The following is a 20,329-nucleotide window of genomic DNA, read 5'->3' on the forward strand; positions in this document are numbered from 1 at the left end:
TGTCAGAGATCAGAAAAGAGGAGAACCCCGTGGTCAAGCCAGCAACTAATGTACTAGAGAAGGACATCTACCTGAAGGGATAAGGCATATTTGAACCAGGGTAAAACTGAAGATCAAGGCACTTGAATAGGATTCCTAAGGCTAGAAAAACAGCAATGGCGGGATCCATCACTAAAAGACTCTTGTGAAATGGACTTACCCCTAAGAGTGAAATGCAGCGTTAGGTAAGAACTTTCACTTTAAAGTTTCCTGATGCCTGGACTTAAACACAACAAATAGCTAAATTAATTTAGATTCAAATCAGGTATGCAATATAAGCAAGTTAATTTTGAAATATGTTCAAGAAAAAAAATGTTGCTGTATATTCACTTTCCACAAATGGTAACATAAGGGGACCACAACTGAAAGTAAAAAAAATAAATAAGCGTTCTATATATTGCATTATCATAAAAATTTTGTCACAATAAGGGACCAAAAAGGTGGTTTAGTACAACAAAGGGCTAGAGAGATGGGTAAATGGTTAAGAGCACTGACTGCTCTTCCAGCGACCCACATGGCAGCTCACAACTGCCTCCAACTCCAGCTCCAAGGGGACCTGAGGCCCTGGCTTCCAGGGCACCTGCACTCACATGTACATACAAACCAAAGATGCCACCAAAGTGGAGGGGGACAGAAAGAATGTCTAAATGGAAAGAATTATCTGCTATAAATACATAAAGAAATGGATAATTTATCACAGATTACAATGATGAGAACTGGAAGTTTAAGCACTTATCCATGATTTTTACTCAAATGTATCATGAAAGACTATAATGACAGCTACAAGCTATGAAATCAGTGGTTTTAGAAACAATGTAATAATTTACTCAATTAATCAATCATAAAATTCCTACATGAGAAAGATTACTGAAAATAGATTTGCTAGGGTCAATCTAAAAAAAAGGAAATGAGAATAAAACACAGTAATAAAGGAATAGAAACAGGAACAATCACAAAGTGATTACCCTTTGTTTCGAAGAAATGAGGTTTAATAAAAAGGTGAGCATAAAACAGATGGGTAAATAATAAATTATTAAGTTTACATCATAATTCTAGAGATTAAATTTTAAAACAGTACAAAATATATCCAAATATAAATTACTTTTATCTTAAAAAGCTTGAATATATATACTCATATATAAAATATAAATTACTTCTGTTTTTAGCTTGAACATGCCTGACAACCTTTCTGAAAACATAAAAACACAGACACACACACACACAAATCTCATAAAAACTCAAGAACAGAAGCCATAACACAAACACAAAGGACTTGTCAGGTAGACAGGGGTGGTGGTGGCATAAAACAGTATGAAACAAAGAACCTCCAAGGATACCACTAAGTTCGTCTTAAGCTGGCCACCTACTGTTGGACCTAGGGCCTGCCCTTAAAGATGGCTTGTATCACCAGTGAGACTTAGCTGGAAGGGACTGATTTTTCATTTCAGATGGTTATCAGTTGGTGACAGCTTCTGAGCAAGGGATGGAAGCAAGCATCTACATCTCTCAGTGCTGAGACTCCATCTGGCACAGACCCGTGCAGGCCCTGTGCATGCTTCCAGTCTCTGAGTTCACATGGACCATCAGGCCTGCCATGTTTTAGATGGCCTTGTTTCTTTAGTGTCATCCATACCCTCTGGCTCTTACAATCTTTCTCCTCTTCTTCTTGCTACAATAGTGACCCAAAGCTTGTTGGAGTAACCAACCAATACCTGACTGGATTTAAGGCACACTCCACAAGATGCAACCAATGCCTGATACTACTCAGGTGGCCAAGAACCTGAGACTAGACAGCCCAGGGACCTAGGGAAAAAATCAAATACCACTGTTCTACTAAAGGAACACAGCAGTAAACCGACTCCTAGCAACATTCTGCTGTCCTCAGAGATCAGTGCCTTGTTCAGCCGTCATGACAGAAGTTTCCTCCTGCAGCAGACGAGAGCAAATACAGAGGCCCACGGCTGAACAACGTGCAGAGTGAGAGACCTTGGGACATTCAGTCTTAAACGGGGTCCCTTCCCTCAGGGACCATAGAACTCATAACGAGTTTTTATTTTTTACTTTTTTTATTTTTTTAAACAAATGAACATGAAATAATACTAAAAAATATATACATGCTACTTTTAATTTCCAAAATTTTTAAACTGAGTTATTAAAAGGACAAGTCTATAGCCATCTTCATATTTAAGAAATATAAAGGTTTCCCTACTAGTACAAAAGTACACATTAAGCTACTTAGTGCAAATTAAAACTATCAAGTCACTGATATTTGCAAAGCAATGAATTAAGACCTGTGAAAGCCACCTACAGAACACAACTTGACCCATGAAAGGTAGCAAGGATTGCCAAAAACTTATGAGGCTCTTTGTCAGGTGTTACTATTCTAAAAACATATTTTCAAATTGTTAATAAAGCTATGAAGTATACCAATAAGGAAAAATACCTGCAAACTCTGTGGTCTCCTTGAAGACAGCTTTAGAGCTAGTGGCCAAACAAAGGACAAATGGTGGAGGTGACTGAAGAACACATGCAGGAATCCCCTGCCACAATGTTCTGGACAGCAGGAGGCAGCCAGGCTAAAGAGTTCTCTGTGGTCCAACCATTCTCAGAAAAAGCAAAGACGGGAAGAAACTAGATGCACCCATGAAAGCACAGATACACAGACACAGGGGACAGCCATACCAGTTGGCTGTCATGTTTGGATTAGAATGTCTTAGAGGACAGAGCCATTTAGGTTTCCTTAAAGGGTAAGGATGAGCAGGGCAAGTACTAACAGGGAGGGAAAGTCATGGAGAGGCACCTGCAGGCTGCTGCAGGCTTTGCTTCCCAAGCCATCTGTTCGTAAAAGCCGAGAACTCTCCTCTGCAATGAACAAGAGTCGGCTCTCTTACCCTCCAAGAACTGCTCCATTCTGCAGAGAAAATGACTCGCTGACAGCTCCAACATCAACATACAAGGCAGGAAGGAGAACCTTCCTGAAATACCAACTCAGACATTTCTCATCTCAGAGTTTATATGGCTACATAGCAATGCTTCACTTAAAGTTCTGGGGTTTGTTTTGCTTTCCTGATATATTTACAGGTAAAGAAGTTAAAAGAGTAGTTCAAAAAGAAAAACGCACACATTACGTTCACAGTTGGGAAGATGGCTCAGTCGGCAGAGTGTCTGCTGTGCAGGCATAAAGAGTTGAATCTGTATCTGCACAACCCAGGAAGGAAGGTGAGAATAGCAGATCAAGTCCCTAAACCCAAGGATTGGAAGCTGAAGAGAGCTGGATCCCTGGGGCTGCCCAGCCAGGCTAACAGTGAGTGAGCTCCAGACTCAGGAACAGATACTGCCTCAAAAAAAAAAAAAACAAAATGGAGAGTAATTGAGAGAGAAACCCATTATCAGATATCAACCTCTGGCTTCTCCATGCATGTGCATACATATGTATACACTACATACAACAACACACAAACACACATAAAATACAACAAAATGAAACAAAATAGTATGGTCCTATATTTTTATTAACAGGTACTGTGTTATTTCATCTAGGGAAATTTTTTCCTTATTTCAAAGTTGTATTCCTGTATTTGCAATATTGAAGAAGGGCAATGGGCTAGGAAGATCGTGTAGTCAGTGAAGGGTCTAGCACAGCAGAAGACTTAAATTCAGTTTTGAGAACCCTTTTTAAAAGCTAGGCTTGAAAGTGCTAGAGAGGCCCACAGAAATCGACAAAGATGCCCCCACAATAGACTGCTGGCAATGGTCGAGAGAAATCCCGAACTGACCTACTCTGGTGATGGGATGGCCAAACACCCTAATTGTCGTGCTAGAAACCCCATCCAATGACTGAGGGAACCGGATGCAGAGATCCACGACCAGGCCCCAGGTAGAGCTCCAGGAGTCCAATTGTCGAGAAAAAGGAGGGATTGTATGAGCGAGAATTGTTGAGACCAAGGTTGGAAAAAGCACAGGGACAAATAGCCAAACGAATGGAAACACATGAACTATGAACCAATGGCTGAGGGGCCCCCAACTGGATCAGGCCCTCTGAATAGGTGAGACAGTTGATTGTCTTGATCTGTTTGGGAGGCATCCAGGCAGTGGTACCGGATCCTGTCCTCAGTGCATGAACTGGCAGTTTGGAACCTGGGCTTATTGCAGGGACACCTGGCTCAGCCTGGGAGGAGGGGACTGGACCTGCCTGGACTGAGTCTACCAGGTTGAACTCAATCCCCAGGGAAGTCTTTGCCCTGGAGGAGATGGGAATGGGGGGTGCGCTGGGGGGAAGGCAGGGGTGGGGGGGCGGGGGGTGGGGGTGGGGAGAACAAGGGAATCCGTGGCTGCTATGTAAAATTAAATTAAATTATAAAGGGCTTGGAGCTGGAGAAATGGCCCCTTGCTTGCTGAACACAAGCGGCTCCTGCAGAGGGCCCAAGTTTGTGTCTTCACACTACAGAGGGCAGCGCACAGGTGCCAGCAACTCCAGCACCGCTGGCCGCCTCGGGTGGGCGGAGGAAGAGGCATAAGCGTGGATGGTGGGGCCACCTACATGTGTGTGAATGCACATGTACACACTTTAATGGTTCAAAATGCTGGGCATGGGGACCTCTGTTTATAATCCCAGCAATAAGAAGGTGGGACAGGTAAAACTCAGGGGTTCACTAGACTCCTCGGTGAGCGCCAGGCAAGACTGTCGCAGACACAGAATGAATAGCACCTGAAGAGTGGCAGTTGAGTCTGCACACACACAACACCACATACATGCGTACACTCATCCACTCACACAGGCAGGCACCCACAGAAACACCACCACATGCACACACGTGCACATACAACACAAGAAAAAATACATAAAAATAAATAGAATAAAGTATAAACATGTATTTTAGAAGAAAAAATGAATTATAAATTTGTTACCCAGAAGTTTACTACTATCTAGTTGCCAAAAGTGTAGTTAGTTGTGTTATATAATTATAAATGTGAACTAAGAGAAATAAGCATCGAGCACTGTCATGAAGAGTGACACACCAGAGAGAAGTAGCGATTACAAGTTCCTGAGAAGGAAACTGAAGGGCAGGACTCAGGAGGACAAGACAGTAAGACAGCAAGTTCTAGGCCAGCCTAGGCTGCAAAGCAAGACTCTGCCTCACAAACACCAAAGAAATGAATGTAATGATTACTCTTTCTCTTCTGTAAATAATGTTCCAAAAATAAGAGGACTGAAATCAAGTGTAAAGGAATCGTGGTCCCTGACTTTATCCTAGAATCAGGGTAACCATGCAACAAATTAGAAACAAAACAGTATGTGTACAAATAGGATGAATGGAATTAGAAGGACAGGACAGGACAGGACAGAGCACATGAATAACTCACGAACAAATAAGTCTGTAGAGCAATAACGATATGCTTTTTGACCAAGATGTCTAAAATAAACAAATGACAGTGGAGCTTAAGTAAATGATATTGAAAAGCTAGATGCTCAAAAAATGGAATGAAAGAAAATACTTTTTCTCATCCTTTAAAACAATCAATTGAAAACAGATCATGACCATACACTAAGCCCTGCACTTTTGCAGTATGAATCCAGGTACAGGAAGCACCTGAATATCTGAGCACAGGAATGGCTTTCTAAGTAGGAACCCAGGTGCTCAGTAAACAGGAGACAGAAACACAAACAGAATTGAATCAAATGCAAATGCTTGCTCTGCAAAACAAACAAACAAACAGCACAGCAAGAGTCAGTCTTTGAGGGGAGCCAATCCATGTCATCAGTATATCCAACATGGAACCAATAGCTAGAAAACCTGAAAAGTTCAACACTCAACAACAAAATAGCAAGAAATCCAGTCAATAAATGGTGGTGGTTTCGAACTTCAAATGAAAAAGTACAAACAGCCAAAAATAAATGGAAAAAAAATTACACACCTTCCCCACAAGACAGAACCCACACTGAAAGTCCACCTCACCCACTTGGAATGGCTGTCATTTGAAAACAGATACTGCTGTAGTTGGGTGCACATTCACTGAAGCACTCATAAAATTTAGCACAGCCACTATGGAAATCAGTATGGAGGCTCCTAAAAATAAAAAATCTAGAAATATAGAGCTGGAGAGAAAGTTCAGAGGTTTACAGCACTTGTTTTTGCTGAGGGACCATGTTCAACTCCCATCAGCCACATGGTGGCTCACAACCATCTGTAACATCAGTTTCAGTAGATGCAATGCAAACTTTTGACCTTACATGGGTACCAGAGACATGGCACACAAATATACATGCAGGCAAATCATTCATACACATAAAAAAAATTGGGAAAAATTAAAAAAACACAAAAACTAAAAATAGAGCTCCTAGTTCTATAACCAAACCAATCTAAGCCAGCATATCCACATGCAGATGAAAAAATGGTGTACACATACACAATTGAGTATTAGTCAACCATAAACAAGAATGAAATAGTTATTTATTGGAAAATGGATAGAACTAGAGATCATCATGGTAAACAAAATGGGCTGGTCCCACAAAAAAACAAATGCATGTTTTTCTCTGACAGGTGAAATCTAGGGGAAACAGCACAGGACATTAAAAAAGGGATTGATAGGATATACCAAGGGAACTTAGAAAAGGGGCTGAGAGAAGGAAGGAATATAATAAAGAATAGAATAGGAGTATGAGAAAATTATATACATATTTGGAAATGTTATAATGAAATATTTTATTCTGAATTATACGTGATAATAAAAATTCAATTTATAAAAATAACGGGTGGTGGTGGTGGTGCATGCCGTTAAGCCCAGCACTCAGGGAGGCAGAGGTAGGTGGATCTCTGTATTGGGAGAGAAAGGGGATGAGAAAGAGAGAGAGAGAGAGAGAGAGAGAGAGAGAGAGAGAGAGAGAGAGAGAGGGAGGGAGGGAGGGAGGGAGGGAGGGAGGGAGGGAGGGAGGGAGGGAGGGAGGGAGGAGAGAGAGAGAGAGAGAGAGAGAGAGAGAGAGAGAAAGAAAGAAGAAAGAAAGAAAGAAAGAAAGAAAGAAAGAAAGAAAGAAAGAAAGAAAGAAAGAAAGAAAGAAAGCAAACTTGATCTAATAACCATTCTAAATGTGTTACAGTGAATCTGCTATATCCTATGACTCTTGCTTTGCCATATTTGCATGAAAAGGAAGAGGGTAGCAGGAATTATTTAGACCTTAGCAAATAGAAACTTCAATCATTTTATTGAAAAACAAGTAGTTTTAATTTTAAAATGCCATACCTATATACAATGTCTTGTGATTTTATAACTATATATTTGCCTTAATGCCACAACAGCATGCAAACCAAGTAGGAGTGTGGTCTAGACCACCTACTCCAGGACAACACACAATGTTAACTCATTAAAAAAAATACAGCATTATTCCTCCTATGGGGTTGCCTTGCCCACCCAGCCTTAAGACAAGGGGAGGACCTTAGTCCAGCTCAACTTGAAATGCCATGCTTTGTTGATACTCGTGGAAGGGAAGCCTGCTGTTTCTGAACAGAAACAGAGGAGGAGTAGATTTGGGGAGGGGGCAAAAAGAAGGTGAGAGAGGGAAGGAAGGAGAGGAGAGAGGGAAAAAAAGAAACATACAGCACAACCTGACATACATATATACTAGCTTACATTGTAATTTTCATACAGCATTTGCAAATTACAATTTAGACCAAGTAAAACTGTATCTTGAAGAAGAAAAAATTTTCATGTCTTAAAATGAATCACCTAATTTATAGCCAATGTAGAGATTATTCTTAAAGAAAACATAGAAGAACATGCTCACAAGCATGTTAGCCTCCTAAGAAGTAATTGATTACTTAGAAATTAAATTTAGGAAAAGCCTTACAAAAACCTAGTATTTAAAGTAATATATTCTAACATCGACTCCAGGCTGGACAACAATGAAAGTTGGCTTTCAATATAATGGAGACAGAAAATGTTCACCACGAATGGCTAATAGGCCTTCAAATCTTACCTTGACTTTCCTTTTATACTGAGGCAGTATCTAAATTAACACACACACACACACACACATACACACACACACACACACACACACACACACACACCACAATTTAGCTAAAATCCATGGCAATGACAATGGCAATATATGCCTGGAAAGCAAAATTTGATACTCTTGTATCATGCTAGATATACTTCTATGTAAACTTTATGTTAATTCATGTGAAATTAACAATATTTGACTTTTGAGCCTATTAAATACTGATTTGTATAATGCAACATGAGTAGGTTCTAATGTCTAATAACTACCAAGTAATGCTAGGAGTCTCCTATAATGGGGTCAAGGTCAATGGAAATGAAAGAGATACTTTGCAGAATGTTGGGATAACTACACAGAGTCTCTAACAGAACAAAAATGGCAGCTGACATATACATGGGAGAGAACATTCTACCTAAGTATAGAATCCCTGCATCCTAAGATCACAATAGATCATACAAGTTGATTAGGAACAAGAATTGGAGTGTGAAGAGGTCATCTTAGAAAATAATTGTATAACTCCTTTATTTTTCCATCACAGCACTTCTGATTAAGAAAATAAAAATATAGTTACTCATTGGCTCAAATGGATAGTCAAATTGCCTTGACACAAGTTCATAAAAATTGCTTTGAAAAGTTGTATTTCCTGAAAACTCCCTGGGAAAAATATTGCTTAGGACGTTTTTAATAATCTACCAAGTAATCATGAATGTAAAGAACCTCTCACAGAAGATAGTGCTGTATAATGGAACTGGCCAAAGTGGATAGGTAGGCATAATTGAAGGCTGTAGTAAACATATAGGCCTTTTGTTCTCCTTAATTCTGGCACTGACTGGGAATCAAAGAAAAGAGTTTAAGGCCTATTTAACCAGAGTCCAGATGTAAAAGCCAGTGCTCTAAAAGGAAATTGAGTGAAATTAGAGAAAATGGCCAAAAAATTTGAGATTCAAACTGGTAGGAAACACCTACATTCTTTAAAATTTAAAAACAGCTAATATTTTTTACAGCTGATATTAATGGCAGTACTAGTCTCTAGAATCCCAAGGAAAAAAAAATCTCAATCATTTTGTCCAATTAAATAATTACTTGATAAATCAATAAAGGAGTATGGAATAACATAATTATTGCTGCAATATTATAATATTTGGGTTTCATTGGGGGGAAAGGTGAGTAGTGAGAAAAAGTAAATTCTGGCCTAAAAATTAAACATAAAAACACATAAACACACATATACAGCCTTTATTCTCTAGTGTTCAATGAGAATGTGATGAAAAAGATCAGCTACAGAAGGAATAAACAAGAAAGAGACTCAGCAAGATGGGCCATGATCTTTATCCATGATAAAAGTGACAGCCAGAAGACATGGACTGTTGGGTAGGCATTGTAGAGAACACAGACAAGAAAAGAGGCAAGAAGGGAGACAGAAGCAGTTCTGACAAGTACTACTGATTGATGAAAAAGCTTATTTGCACATGGAATCTGCAACATGATGAAAGTCATATAAAACTCAATTACCATGTGTGGTGATATTTTATTTGTGCTGAAATGTGGTGATATCTTATTTGTGCTTTAATAAATAAAGTTTGCCTGGTGGTCAGAGGAAATAGAAAGCCATTTTAAGTAAACAAAGAAGTCAAGCAGTGGCAGTACACGCCCTTAATCCTATCACTTAGCAGGCAGGATCACTGTGTGTTCAAGGGCACACAGGAGAAGAGAGCCAAGCGTGGTGACCTTTAATCCCAGTTCCAACCATAGAGTTCTGGAGGTCTGTACAAACAGGAAGTGACAGAGCTGGCCAGGAAGAGGAAGTAATGTAGCTACACAGCAAGTAAATCAGATGGTAGAATAGCAAGGCATATAAGCCTGGTTAGACAGGAAGTCGCTCTCTTTGGAAGCTGCAGAGTTGGTGAGGTGAGGTTACCTCATGGTTTGTCCTATTCCTCTGTTCTTTCTCTCGGGCTTTAACCCAAATTTCTGGCTTCGTGTTTTTTATTTATTAAGACCATTTAGAAATTCGTCCACAACCATGCAACAGCCCAGGAAAGAGATGGGGTACAAGAGAGACGTGCCCATGGTAGTGCCAATCCACACTACACTGACAGTTACGCTCTGGAAGAGTTCTCTACTGGTTGGCTTCCTTGACGACCCAGCAGCAGACAAGACCTTTCTGCCAGAATCCAGCCGCTCTCCTATTCTTAACCTCCCATTCCAAACCCTCGTCCATCCCATTGGAGTACTGCCCTTGTTAAGCATTTCCTAAGGCATCATCTCCATAATCTTAAGTACTTTCCTTTACTACCCTCTCCAAGCCTTCCTCAAGGCCCCTGGGCAGTCCAGAACCCCTAGAATAAGGATAAACTGCTCCCATGGGCATCTCAGAGTTCTCGATGCACTTCCCTTGAACTGCTGTAAGGCTATAATCATTTAAAAGGCAGCCCTTCACAAGGGCCTTCTTCAAAGGAGCACCTCATACACAAAACTACTTTACTGCAGCATTTTACTTGTATATGTGTCTCTTTGTTCTCATCCTCTGCCTAACAAGTCCAAACCCAAAGCCCATGGGAACAGAGGAGAGGCTATCATCTTTAAATGTGACAAAAGACTAACAATTAAAATCTTATGACTAGGACCACAAGGATTCTTTCAAAGCAGCAGATATGTTACATTCCCAGTTTGGTTAAGAATAGGAAGAGGAATGGACAAGTAAAGCAAGGAGACAGTTCTGGCTTCTGTATCTTTGTTTTCTCTTAAATGAGCATCCTGCCTGAAGACTGTTATGTGAAAATGACTAAAACTGAGAGGAGAAAGCTGGAAGCCTGGTAGGTACAACTGGCTGACCCAGCCCACCTCCTCCCATACCTGAGCCTAGCTTCTGCAGTAAGGCCTCCAAAAGTCTCCAGACCAGCAGCTGCCACACCCTATACCCCGGGACCCCTGCTTGCTTTGCTTCTCTCTCACTATTGCCGAAGGCTGCTGCAAGAACATGAAATAGAGATTCAGCTGTACGTGATGAAGCTAAACCTGGAAGGGTCAAGGAATCCTTCTGGAGGATAAGTCAAGTGCCAAGGAGTATTTGATGTTATTCGGCTTTTAATATATCAGCTGCTTCCTGTTACCAATTTCTTGTGTGCTTATACTCCTAGGCCATAACAGTAAACAATGTAAGCTTCTCAGACCTACTGCTGATCTGCATTAGGCCTAGGAGAAAGGCTGAGGTGTAGATGCATAGCTTTGTTCCTGGTACAAATGAAGTCCAGACCCTCCTTCCCCACATAGGTGAAATGGCATTCCAGAGCAATTGACTCAGGACAAAAGGTGTTTTTTTCTGGTTTTGTTTTGGTTGGTTTTTTTTTTTTTGCATACCAGGTGGAGGAGGATTGAGACAGAATTCCTGGATCAGACAGAGTTGCCTGGCCAGAGAAGAAAGGACAAGGCCGAGTTTTTGTGTATGGTAGGTGGGTTGGATTCCATCAGGAGAGTAGGAAAGGAAGGAACAAGCATGGATGGAGGAACTGAGGCTAAAGATAAGATTGGCAGCAGAAAAGCACAGTTAGGGCTAGAAGAGGACAGGAACAGGAGGGGCAGAGAGAAGCAGACTGTGAGAACAGAATTGAAGCCATGTAGAAAGAGAACTCAGGAAGAGAAGAGACGAGGAGGAGTTAAGCACAAGAGCAGAAAAGAGGCTGTGGAGAGAGAACTGACTCAAAATGAAATGTATGGACTAAAGAGGTTCGTGTCCTTAGATCCGTTTATTGTCATCATAGATTAGATATTCATCTGGTCTTGGATTCTTCCCGGACCCTGGGAGAGGCTATCAAGGGCTAGGATCCCCACAGCTCACTATACTACTCTCTAGTATCTCCCACTTATGAGCATCGATAACTTCTCTCTAAAACTCACCCTGCTATGGTCACTGAATTTTTTAAAATTCTGAAGACAAAAACTCAAAAGCTACTGACTTTGAATAACTTGGATTATCTGCGACCAAGAAAGTCTCCATCATTCTCAGAAACATATCAGCATTTGTGTGTCATAACCAATACATAATAAAGAGGGGAATTTCTGATACAGAGAGCAAGCGGCCTACTATAAAGGGAAGCAAATACCGCTGTTTGCTGGGAGCAATTATCAACTGCACAGAGACAAACCTTAGGAGCAAGTCTCTAAAGGAAGAGAAAACTCTGCAGAATAAAGTGAGTGAAGTGGTACCTTAAAGCATGCAAGAAGTTTTCAATTAATATGGAAAGAACATTTTCTACAAGTATCTGATAATAGGGCTGTATAGTGCTCAAGAGAGAGACACAAAACCAAGGGGCTAAAGATACATGAACTTTCAGGAAAGTATTGACTTAACTTTACAAGTTCCTATTGCAGCACTCCTGAATTATGAGGGCTTTGATTTATGTGAGTTTGTTAAAATATATCACTCACATAAATGGGACTTCCTCATGAGAAGAAAGAAAAAAAAAAGTGAAACTGGAAATAACAGTGGTAAATAAATCGCACTCCCTGAAGTCCTTCCCACATGCTTAAGATGGGTCACAGTTTTGGATCTAAGCTTCCCAGCAGCAAACACAAAGAGGAAAACTCAATTACATACATGATTTGCTAGTACCCAAGTCTAAAATGACAAATCATTACAGGGAATGCACAACATCTCCTAGAATAAAGACCAAAGAGAAATCACTTTCCTGAGTCTTACAGGCAAGATATGACATTTTAATGAACAGCAGCCCAAACACTGAATTAACAAGGTTGATTTCATGTTATTTCTTGAAAGTTTCTTAAATTTAAGTCATTATCATAATAGTTATGATGGAAAAACTGATCTATAGGACAAAGAAAACAAAAACAGCACAGCGAAAGAATCAGCTTTTAATAATAATAATAATAATAATAATAATAATAATAATAATAATAAAAGGGAAAAACACACATATACACTTTAAGAAATGAATGGTGCAAAGCCTAGTATGCTGGTACACATATGTTGTCCCAGCACACAATACTAAGACAGGAGAATGTCAAGCTGGAGGCCAACCTTGAGCTCTATGCTAAGACCCAGGAACTGTGTGGAATTTGGACAGGGTATGCTACAGACATTTTGGACATGGTATGCTATAGGCATTTGTGTTAGCATTCACCTAGAAAACTTACAAAGTAGACATCAGATAAAAACCTACTGCAGCACTACATGCATGGTAAACAAAGAATGTCAAAATGACCAATACAATCCTAAACTTTGGCTGGGTGACTTTGGTGAAAACTGTGTCTCTATCCACATGACCTAAATAAACTACTGACTGACCCCATTGAATGCAGAAGCCAATCTTCCATTGAAAATAACATTTCGTTTGGATGAATGATGTGGCTCTTAAGTCATTCTACTGAGAAATGATTCACTGGGCTTCCTTTCAATTAAAACCTCCTTTTCCGTAAAACTACTGTGTCACACCATCGCAGACTACTATTTAGACCCAACTGTCCACAGATGAGGACACGAAAAAGACAGAAGAAAGGGAACCTGGAAACATGCAAAGGTACATTAAGCTATTAAAAATGCAGCAAGCGCCTTACTTGTTATGGTAAACAGTAAACAAGACTAAAAGAACAGGCATGTTTGTCTTCCACTTTACTACAATAGAGATTTCTTCTGTAGATAGTTTTAACACCAACAGGAGCCCATAAACATTTTATTTTTCCTAAATTAACTTGTGTGGGTAGTTTTAAAACAGAAAAGAAACACTGATTGCAAACAACAGAAAGAAAGGAACAAATAAGAGGAGACAGAGGGAGGGTGACAAGGGAAGGGAAGCTTTGCAACACAGAGGACTGAGGAGTCTTCTGAGTACCAGCACATGGGAGGCAAAGGCAGGCAGATCTCTGAGATCAAGGCTAGCCTGGTCTACAGAGTAAATTTCAGGAGAGCCAGAACTACACAGAGAGACCCTGTCTTGAAAAAACAGCAACAATAATAGTGTGGTAATTTGAAAGAAAATGGCCCCCAAAGGGAGTGGAACTTATGGGAAGTGTGTCTTTGTTGGAGTAGGTGTGTCCTTGTTGGAGGAAGGGTGTCACTGTGGGGGTGAGTTCTGAGATCTCCTATGCACAAGTACACCCAGTGACTTGACAGACTACTTCTTGTTGCCTGTAGGACACCTGGCTGCTTCTCCAGCACCATGTCTTCTGCACACCACCATGCCACACCGTGATGATAATGGACCAAACCTCTAAAAATGTGAGCCACCCCAAATAAATGTTATCCCTTTATAAGAGCTGCTGTGGTTATGGTGTCTCTTCACTGCAATAGAAACCATAAGACAAATAGTTACACCTTTACAAAATGGGACCCATCACCATTCTTGCATGAATGGAGGAGGGTTCATGAGGCCCCCTCCTTCCCTGAGGTATTCCTGTCAGGTAAGGTTGCTGGAGGGGAGTTACTTTTCTTCAGGGGTGTAACTACTAATATGTTGCCCAGGATCTAGTAAAGAGCCCTACCCATGCACATGCAAATAACCTTAATCACACAAATGACAGCTAACCCCAAATCTCAAATGTCCAACGAAAGAGAGGTCACCAACACTATTAAGGTGATTTGCCTGAAGGAAATGTACAGAAGTGACCTCCAGCCTGAATAAAAACAACAAATAACTATGCTGACGTCTTCCAAACACAGTTTCCCTAAAGCAGGCATAAATTGTGATCTGGATAATCATTATTAAATTGCAGGTGCAGTTCCTCTGTCTACTAAATCATTTAACCCTTACAGCTTATTATATACTATCTAATTTAAAATCCTTTAATATCAAAGTGGTACCATGAGAATTCTGGAAAGATTCTACCTGCAAGGATATTTCTTCATGGACACAAGCAAGAAAGCACACACACACACATACACTCGGAGACATAAAAACATCAAAGAAGCAGATGAAACTCCTAGGCAAACATACCTCTCCTATCTGCCCCCCTGTTCAAAGCCAGTTGACTTTAACCACTGTACTATATAGACCTGACATTCACACAAAACACACTGGTTTTTGCTAAACTTAGTTTTACAATTTTTATAATTATAAAAAAGCTCTGTTCAAGATTATTATGAATGAAATCAAAGTGTTATAAGGAAATTTCATTCACTTGTATAACAGAGATGATTACTCATTTAAAATAGGGATTACTTTAGAATGGACTTGCAAATTAATTGGAGTTTATTATTTAAAAATGTGAGCTGGATGTGGCAATATTCAGTTGCTTGTATTTAAGTGTAAAATATCTCACAAATACTATGTTATATTACCATAAGGTGAGTTAATGCAAATTTATACTAAAAATTGGATTCTTAACAAAGCTATCATCATTTCAAGTACTCAGGAGCCCTCAAAAACAAATGTGAAATTTTAGTTGTTTTTCTTCCATGCTAGTCATGCTGACAAAATTTATTGGTTCATCAAACTTTATAGTGCAAGTATGTGAATTTATTTTTAATAAATTATCATTTTTTCATATATCAAAGCACAAGGCCTAAATACTTACAAACAAAATGCATTATTAATTTAATTGTCACAGCCTATTTAGCTAATTTCTATAACATTTTTCTGTAATATGCAATGCATTGTAGAGTCGAATCAAATTCCAAACATAAAAAATAAACTGATTATACTGTCTTGGAAAAATTAAAATATAGCAAGCTTGCAAAATTATAGCCAAAGCATCAATGTTTTAAATGGGTGAGAAAAATCTTTAACTTAATTGACAAACATTATTCCCAAACTGAAGGTGAAGCAAACTCACCATTTCTGTGATGCTTAAAACCACACAAACAAAAAGGAGGAACCTTGGACTAGATTACATTTGTAAGTCATGGATTCCTCCAATCACAGATGCACACTGAAAAATAGTATTTAGAGCTAACTCTAGATTTCTGGTGCATCATTCTTGACAATAATGACAGAAAAAAAGACAATATCACAAATATATCTGAATAAAAGAATTTTTAACAGGAAGAAAAATTTAAAGACAGCTAGTTTAGATGAATCTTGCCCTGGAAGAATTTAAAAGTAGCCCTACAGATAATCCAACCGCATTTTCACACTGCTTGACAAGGCTCATATTACGGCTACAATAGCACAGCAGTGTCTCCCACAAGAGGAAGCCGTGTGATCTTTCTGTCAATGGATGAATCTGGAGTGTTCCTAATAGAAATCTGTTTAAATCTTGGTCACCAACCCAAGGCAACACTGAGAGGTGGTGGGCGCTGTAAGCGCCTGGGCCTACTGGGAGAAATCAGGATTTGAAAGAACACTCTGGTCCCTTTCTGAATCTCCCTCCCACTCTAGGTGACCTTAGATAACAGGGTCCTCCAACTTGTGTACAACCCCATATATGTCACAGACCAAAAGGAATGGAACCCAATGACCATAGTTCAAAACATCTAAAAGAAACTAACAGCCAAAGCAAACTTTCCTTCTTTAAGGATGATTAGCTCAGACACTTTGTCACAGCAATGGAAAGGCAGCAAACCTCGTCTTAGTTACTTTTGATTGCTGTAATAAAACACCATGGCTAAGGCAACTCATAGAAGAAAGAGGTTTTTCAGGGTAAAATTTGAAAGGGCGAGTCCATGACCATCAAGACTGGGAGCAAGGCAGCGGGCAGGAATGGCACTGGAGCCGTAGCTAAGAGCTTACTTACATATATATCAGCAAGTAGGAAGCACTGGGGAGGAGGGAGAGGGAGGGCAAGCACTAACTGAGAAGAAAGCCTGCCCTTGGAACTTCAAAGTGACATAACTTCTCCAACAAGATCATACCTCCTAATCCTTCCCAAACAGTTCCAACAACGGGGGACCAAGTATCTGAGCCTATGGGGGCCATTCTCATTCAAACCACCACATCTCTCTAGCTTATACTACAGAGGTAAAGGAACAGAAAATACCTATAAAACACAGGAAAGCTAAATAGACAAACCAAAAAAAAAAATTCATGACTTTCAAACCCATCGTATACTATATACAAGGTATCTTCTCACTGAAGGTGTTGGCATGATAAATAATGTGTATATAAAGACTAATTATACATATGTGACAGTGATCTAAGTGCGAAAAAACAAGAGCACAAAAAATACTTTTCAATCTTTCTGATTCCTATTCCTTATAGCTATAAAATTAGAATCATAATGTACTCTGTAAGATTATAGAATGATTAGGAAAACTCATGTGAAAGCAAAAGGAACATAGTCATGAAAATGAGTTTTTCATTTTCTAAACTAAGTATGAAATACCTTTGACACATGCCAAATTATTCTATGAAAGCACACAATTTTCTACATTTTAAGAATAATCTGCCTATGATACACTTGTTAACTGGGTATATTTTAGCCAGAAATAAGTTCAATATTACAATAAAAAGTATGAGAAAATGAAGCTTAGGTTTAAAAAGGAGGCAGACACAATATGCTAATATTTGAACATAACCATAATCTCTAACAACACTCTAATGTTAAAAAAAAACTAAAAGCATTTTAATTTGTGAAAGGGCCATTAGATATTTTAGATATTGCTAATAAGGTTCTGGCCTAGCATTATTTGGTAGTTGACTTCAAAGTTGTCAACATGTCATGACTGACACTCAAGTAAGTGTAGAATCTGGAGTCTTCTCTTGAGGGTTTAGAAGGAAGCTGAAAATGCAGCCCAGTTCAGGAAGCCGATGGTGTTTCTGCAAGTATTGAGTGAATACATTTCCAAAGCTTGAAAGTTGTCAGAAGTATCCATGCTCACCTGGTAGCTGACTGCTACATACCAGTTCAGCTAAAATAATTAAAGCCTACATGATAATGCTAATTATGATATACCACCAAAGGAAAAAAAAAACCTGGAAGTTGATGGCACAATAAATGTATTATTTTTCAGGACATGTCAACTGTACTATTATTTGGAGGATGATACAAGATATTTCATTTTGAATATCAGCAGTGTGTTTAAGTCTACAGTAAGAACTCAAAAACATTATTTTAAAACCCCAAAAGATGAATACAGTAAAGACAACATTTAGTTGCTCCCCGCAATGTTTAGTTTTAACCATTTGCTTTACCATATATGAAGGTGTTTACCAGGGATAATTCCCTCTGGGTATAGTTTTGTTTACATCAGTGTACCTTTCAAGTATTTCAAGACTTGATTTTTAAAATTACCATATGCCATTGCATTTTTCTGAAAAGTTGGCATAATAAATGGCGTTCAAGAAGGAAGATACAAATACAAGATGAACCACTGACACAAATTTGAGAAGTTATTTCATTAAACAAAACTAAAAGTAGATAAAGTAACTGTACTTACTAAATACAAACTACAAAGGAATGAAAATTACCTTTCTTTTGGGGTGCCAACTCCATGTTTGCCTAGTAGGTGAGTATTTAAGTGCTTCTTCATCACAAAAGCAACCCTAAAAAATAAACAAAAATTGATTATAGAACTATATCTTGACAATTGGCTGGAAACTTGTAGAGAGCATTTACGAAGGTTTCTGGTATACACTAGCACACCATGGACACACTCATTCAGATAGTTCCTGGACAATGCTGGCCTCTTCGTTAAAGCTATCGCCCTACTGCAAGCAAAAGAAATAACTGCATCTAAACTGAGGAGCTCCTTATCTGGTGTGGGAATACAAACAGTGTACAAAAGATCAAAATAATGACTGCAGTTCTTTAGTCACTGTCTCCACTGTCAGCGGGCAAGAAAGAGAAAAAGTACCACGGTATAATGTACACGGCGCCCTAACCAATCTCACACTTCAATCATAAAATGGGCTTGAGAAAATGTCATTTTATTAAATATTTAAAGGATTATAAAAGGGAAAATGAATACGTTGTATGAAGCTTCTTTAAAAACACAGTTGTAAGTGGGAGGGGTTTTTTAAATGACTTAAATGTTTACTATATCTATAGCATGCACACACACATACACAAATGTGCTTTTGTGCCAAGAAAATATCAACATAGGTGGAACAAACAAGAGTATCTCCTGACTCACTATCTTAATTTAGAAACAGATAAACTTATAAGCATATGTATGGAATGGACAGAACACCATCCTTCCTTCCACACAGCACCACATTGATTATATGACTCTCTACACCAGATTTCATTCTGAAGATCACACAAAAATGGCTAATTTGAGAAGTGTGTGTTGGGGGGAGGGATTTACTGTTGTAACTTTGAGTGTAAAGGGCTTGCAAACATTTTTGTTAATTATGTATTACAGCTGTCCTTCATAAAGTTAATTACTAATAGCTAAAAGGCAACTGAATCTATTTGCATATGTACATGAAAGGCATGACACATGCAAAAATATGATTTTAATTAGCATTCTATGATATGAAAGGCTACAAATCAAATTGGCATGTTATAAGATTCTTAACATTAAACACTGGATTCATCTGGACATGTTTGCACAAATGGGCAGTGTGAAGAATGTGGAGTCCTGCAGGTTCTCAGAAGAGATTTGCAAAAAAAGCAAAAGTAAAAGAGTCTCTGGAATCACAAAATCTTCTTTTTGAAAAATCATGTATTTGTTTATTTTCATATACTATTAGGAAAGTATGTAGGGAGAAAATTATATATTTGCATTTTAAATGATTTTACTTCATTATTCAAATAAAGTTGCACATGCTGAAAACACCATTCATTCTGTTTTATATAGTAGGCAATAACAACTATGACGATGGATGTTTGCAACCATGAATAGCTGGTCATATCATCAATCATCATAATGGAAAGATAATAATCACATTTAAAGAATCAAACTGTGATAATATTAAGTGGTGAGCCAAAAAACAACAGCATATATGTTCTATATTTGTTTCTGCTTGATTTGGAAAGAATAAATAACATTTTTCATTTCCTGAAAAAAAATACAGTAATAACAAGAGTCCATTTAAGTCATAACTTTCCTAGTGTCCTCCATTTTCCAATAATTAAAAAAACATAAAGCTAATAGCAAAGAGCAAAGGTTAAAAACCCAAAGTTGCAAAGCACAGCTTATTTACATGACCAAGTACAATTTAAGAGATTTGAACTCAGAAACCACAGTGTAGTTTTTTTAATAGTAAACCATTTATTAGAATGCTATGGTCTGAAAAAGATAACCAAGCAAAAATGTTCCACTGCACAGGAGAAAAACCTTAACAGGAAGGAAAGTCTTACCCAATACATGCTCTAAATCGGCAAAGGGTTTCTACTGTTAAAAACTCAGGAGATTTGTCACTATTAGGGAAAATGGAAAATGTGTGCAGACTA

The 20,329-nt window shown here is 38.7% G+C and overlaps 1 protein-coding gene across 2 annotated transcripts in view; it reads right to left on the reverse strand.

Annotated features, from left to right (window-relative positions):
- The window catches only part of Znf407 (zinc finger protein 407), a 413,369-nt gene that overhangs the window by 228,368 nt on the left and 164,672 nt on the right, over window positions 1–20,329 (reverse strand). For both annotated transcript variants that reach the window (XR_013046214.1, XM_042264352.2), the window contains exon 4: window positions 18,400–18,474. Coding sequence is in view for 1 of the 2 variants with exons in the window: in XM_042264352.2 (XP_042120286.2) it covers window positions 18,400–18,474 (75 nt within the window). In the remaining variant the exon portion in view is untranslated. The remainder of the gene's footprint in view (window positions 1–18,399; window positions 18,475–20,329) is intronic.

This window comes from Peromyscus maniculatus, chromosome 19 (assembly GCF_049852395.1).
Source record: "Peromyscus maniculatus bairdii isolate BWxNUB_F1_BW_parent chromosome 19, HU_Pman_BW_mat_3.1, whole genome shotgun sequence".
NCBI classification, from domain to species: Eukaryota; Metazoa; Chordata; class Mammalia; order Rodentia; family Cricetidae; genus Peromyscus; species Peromyscus maniculatus.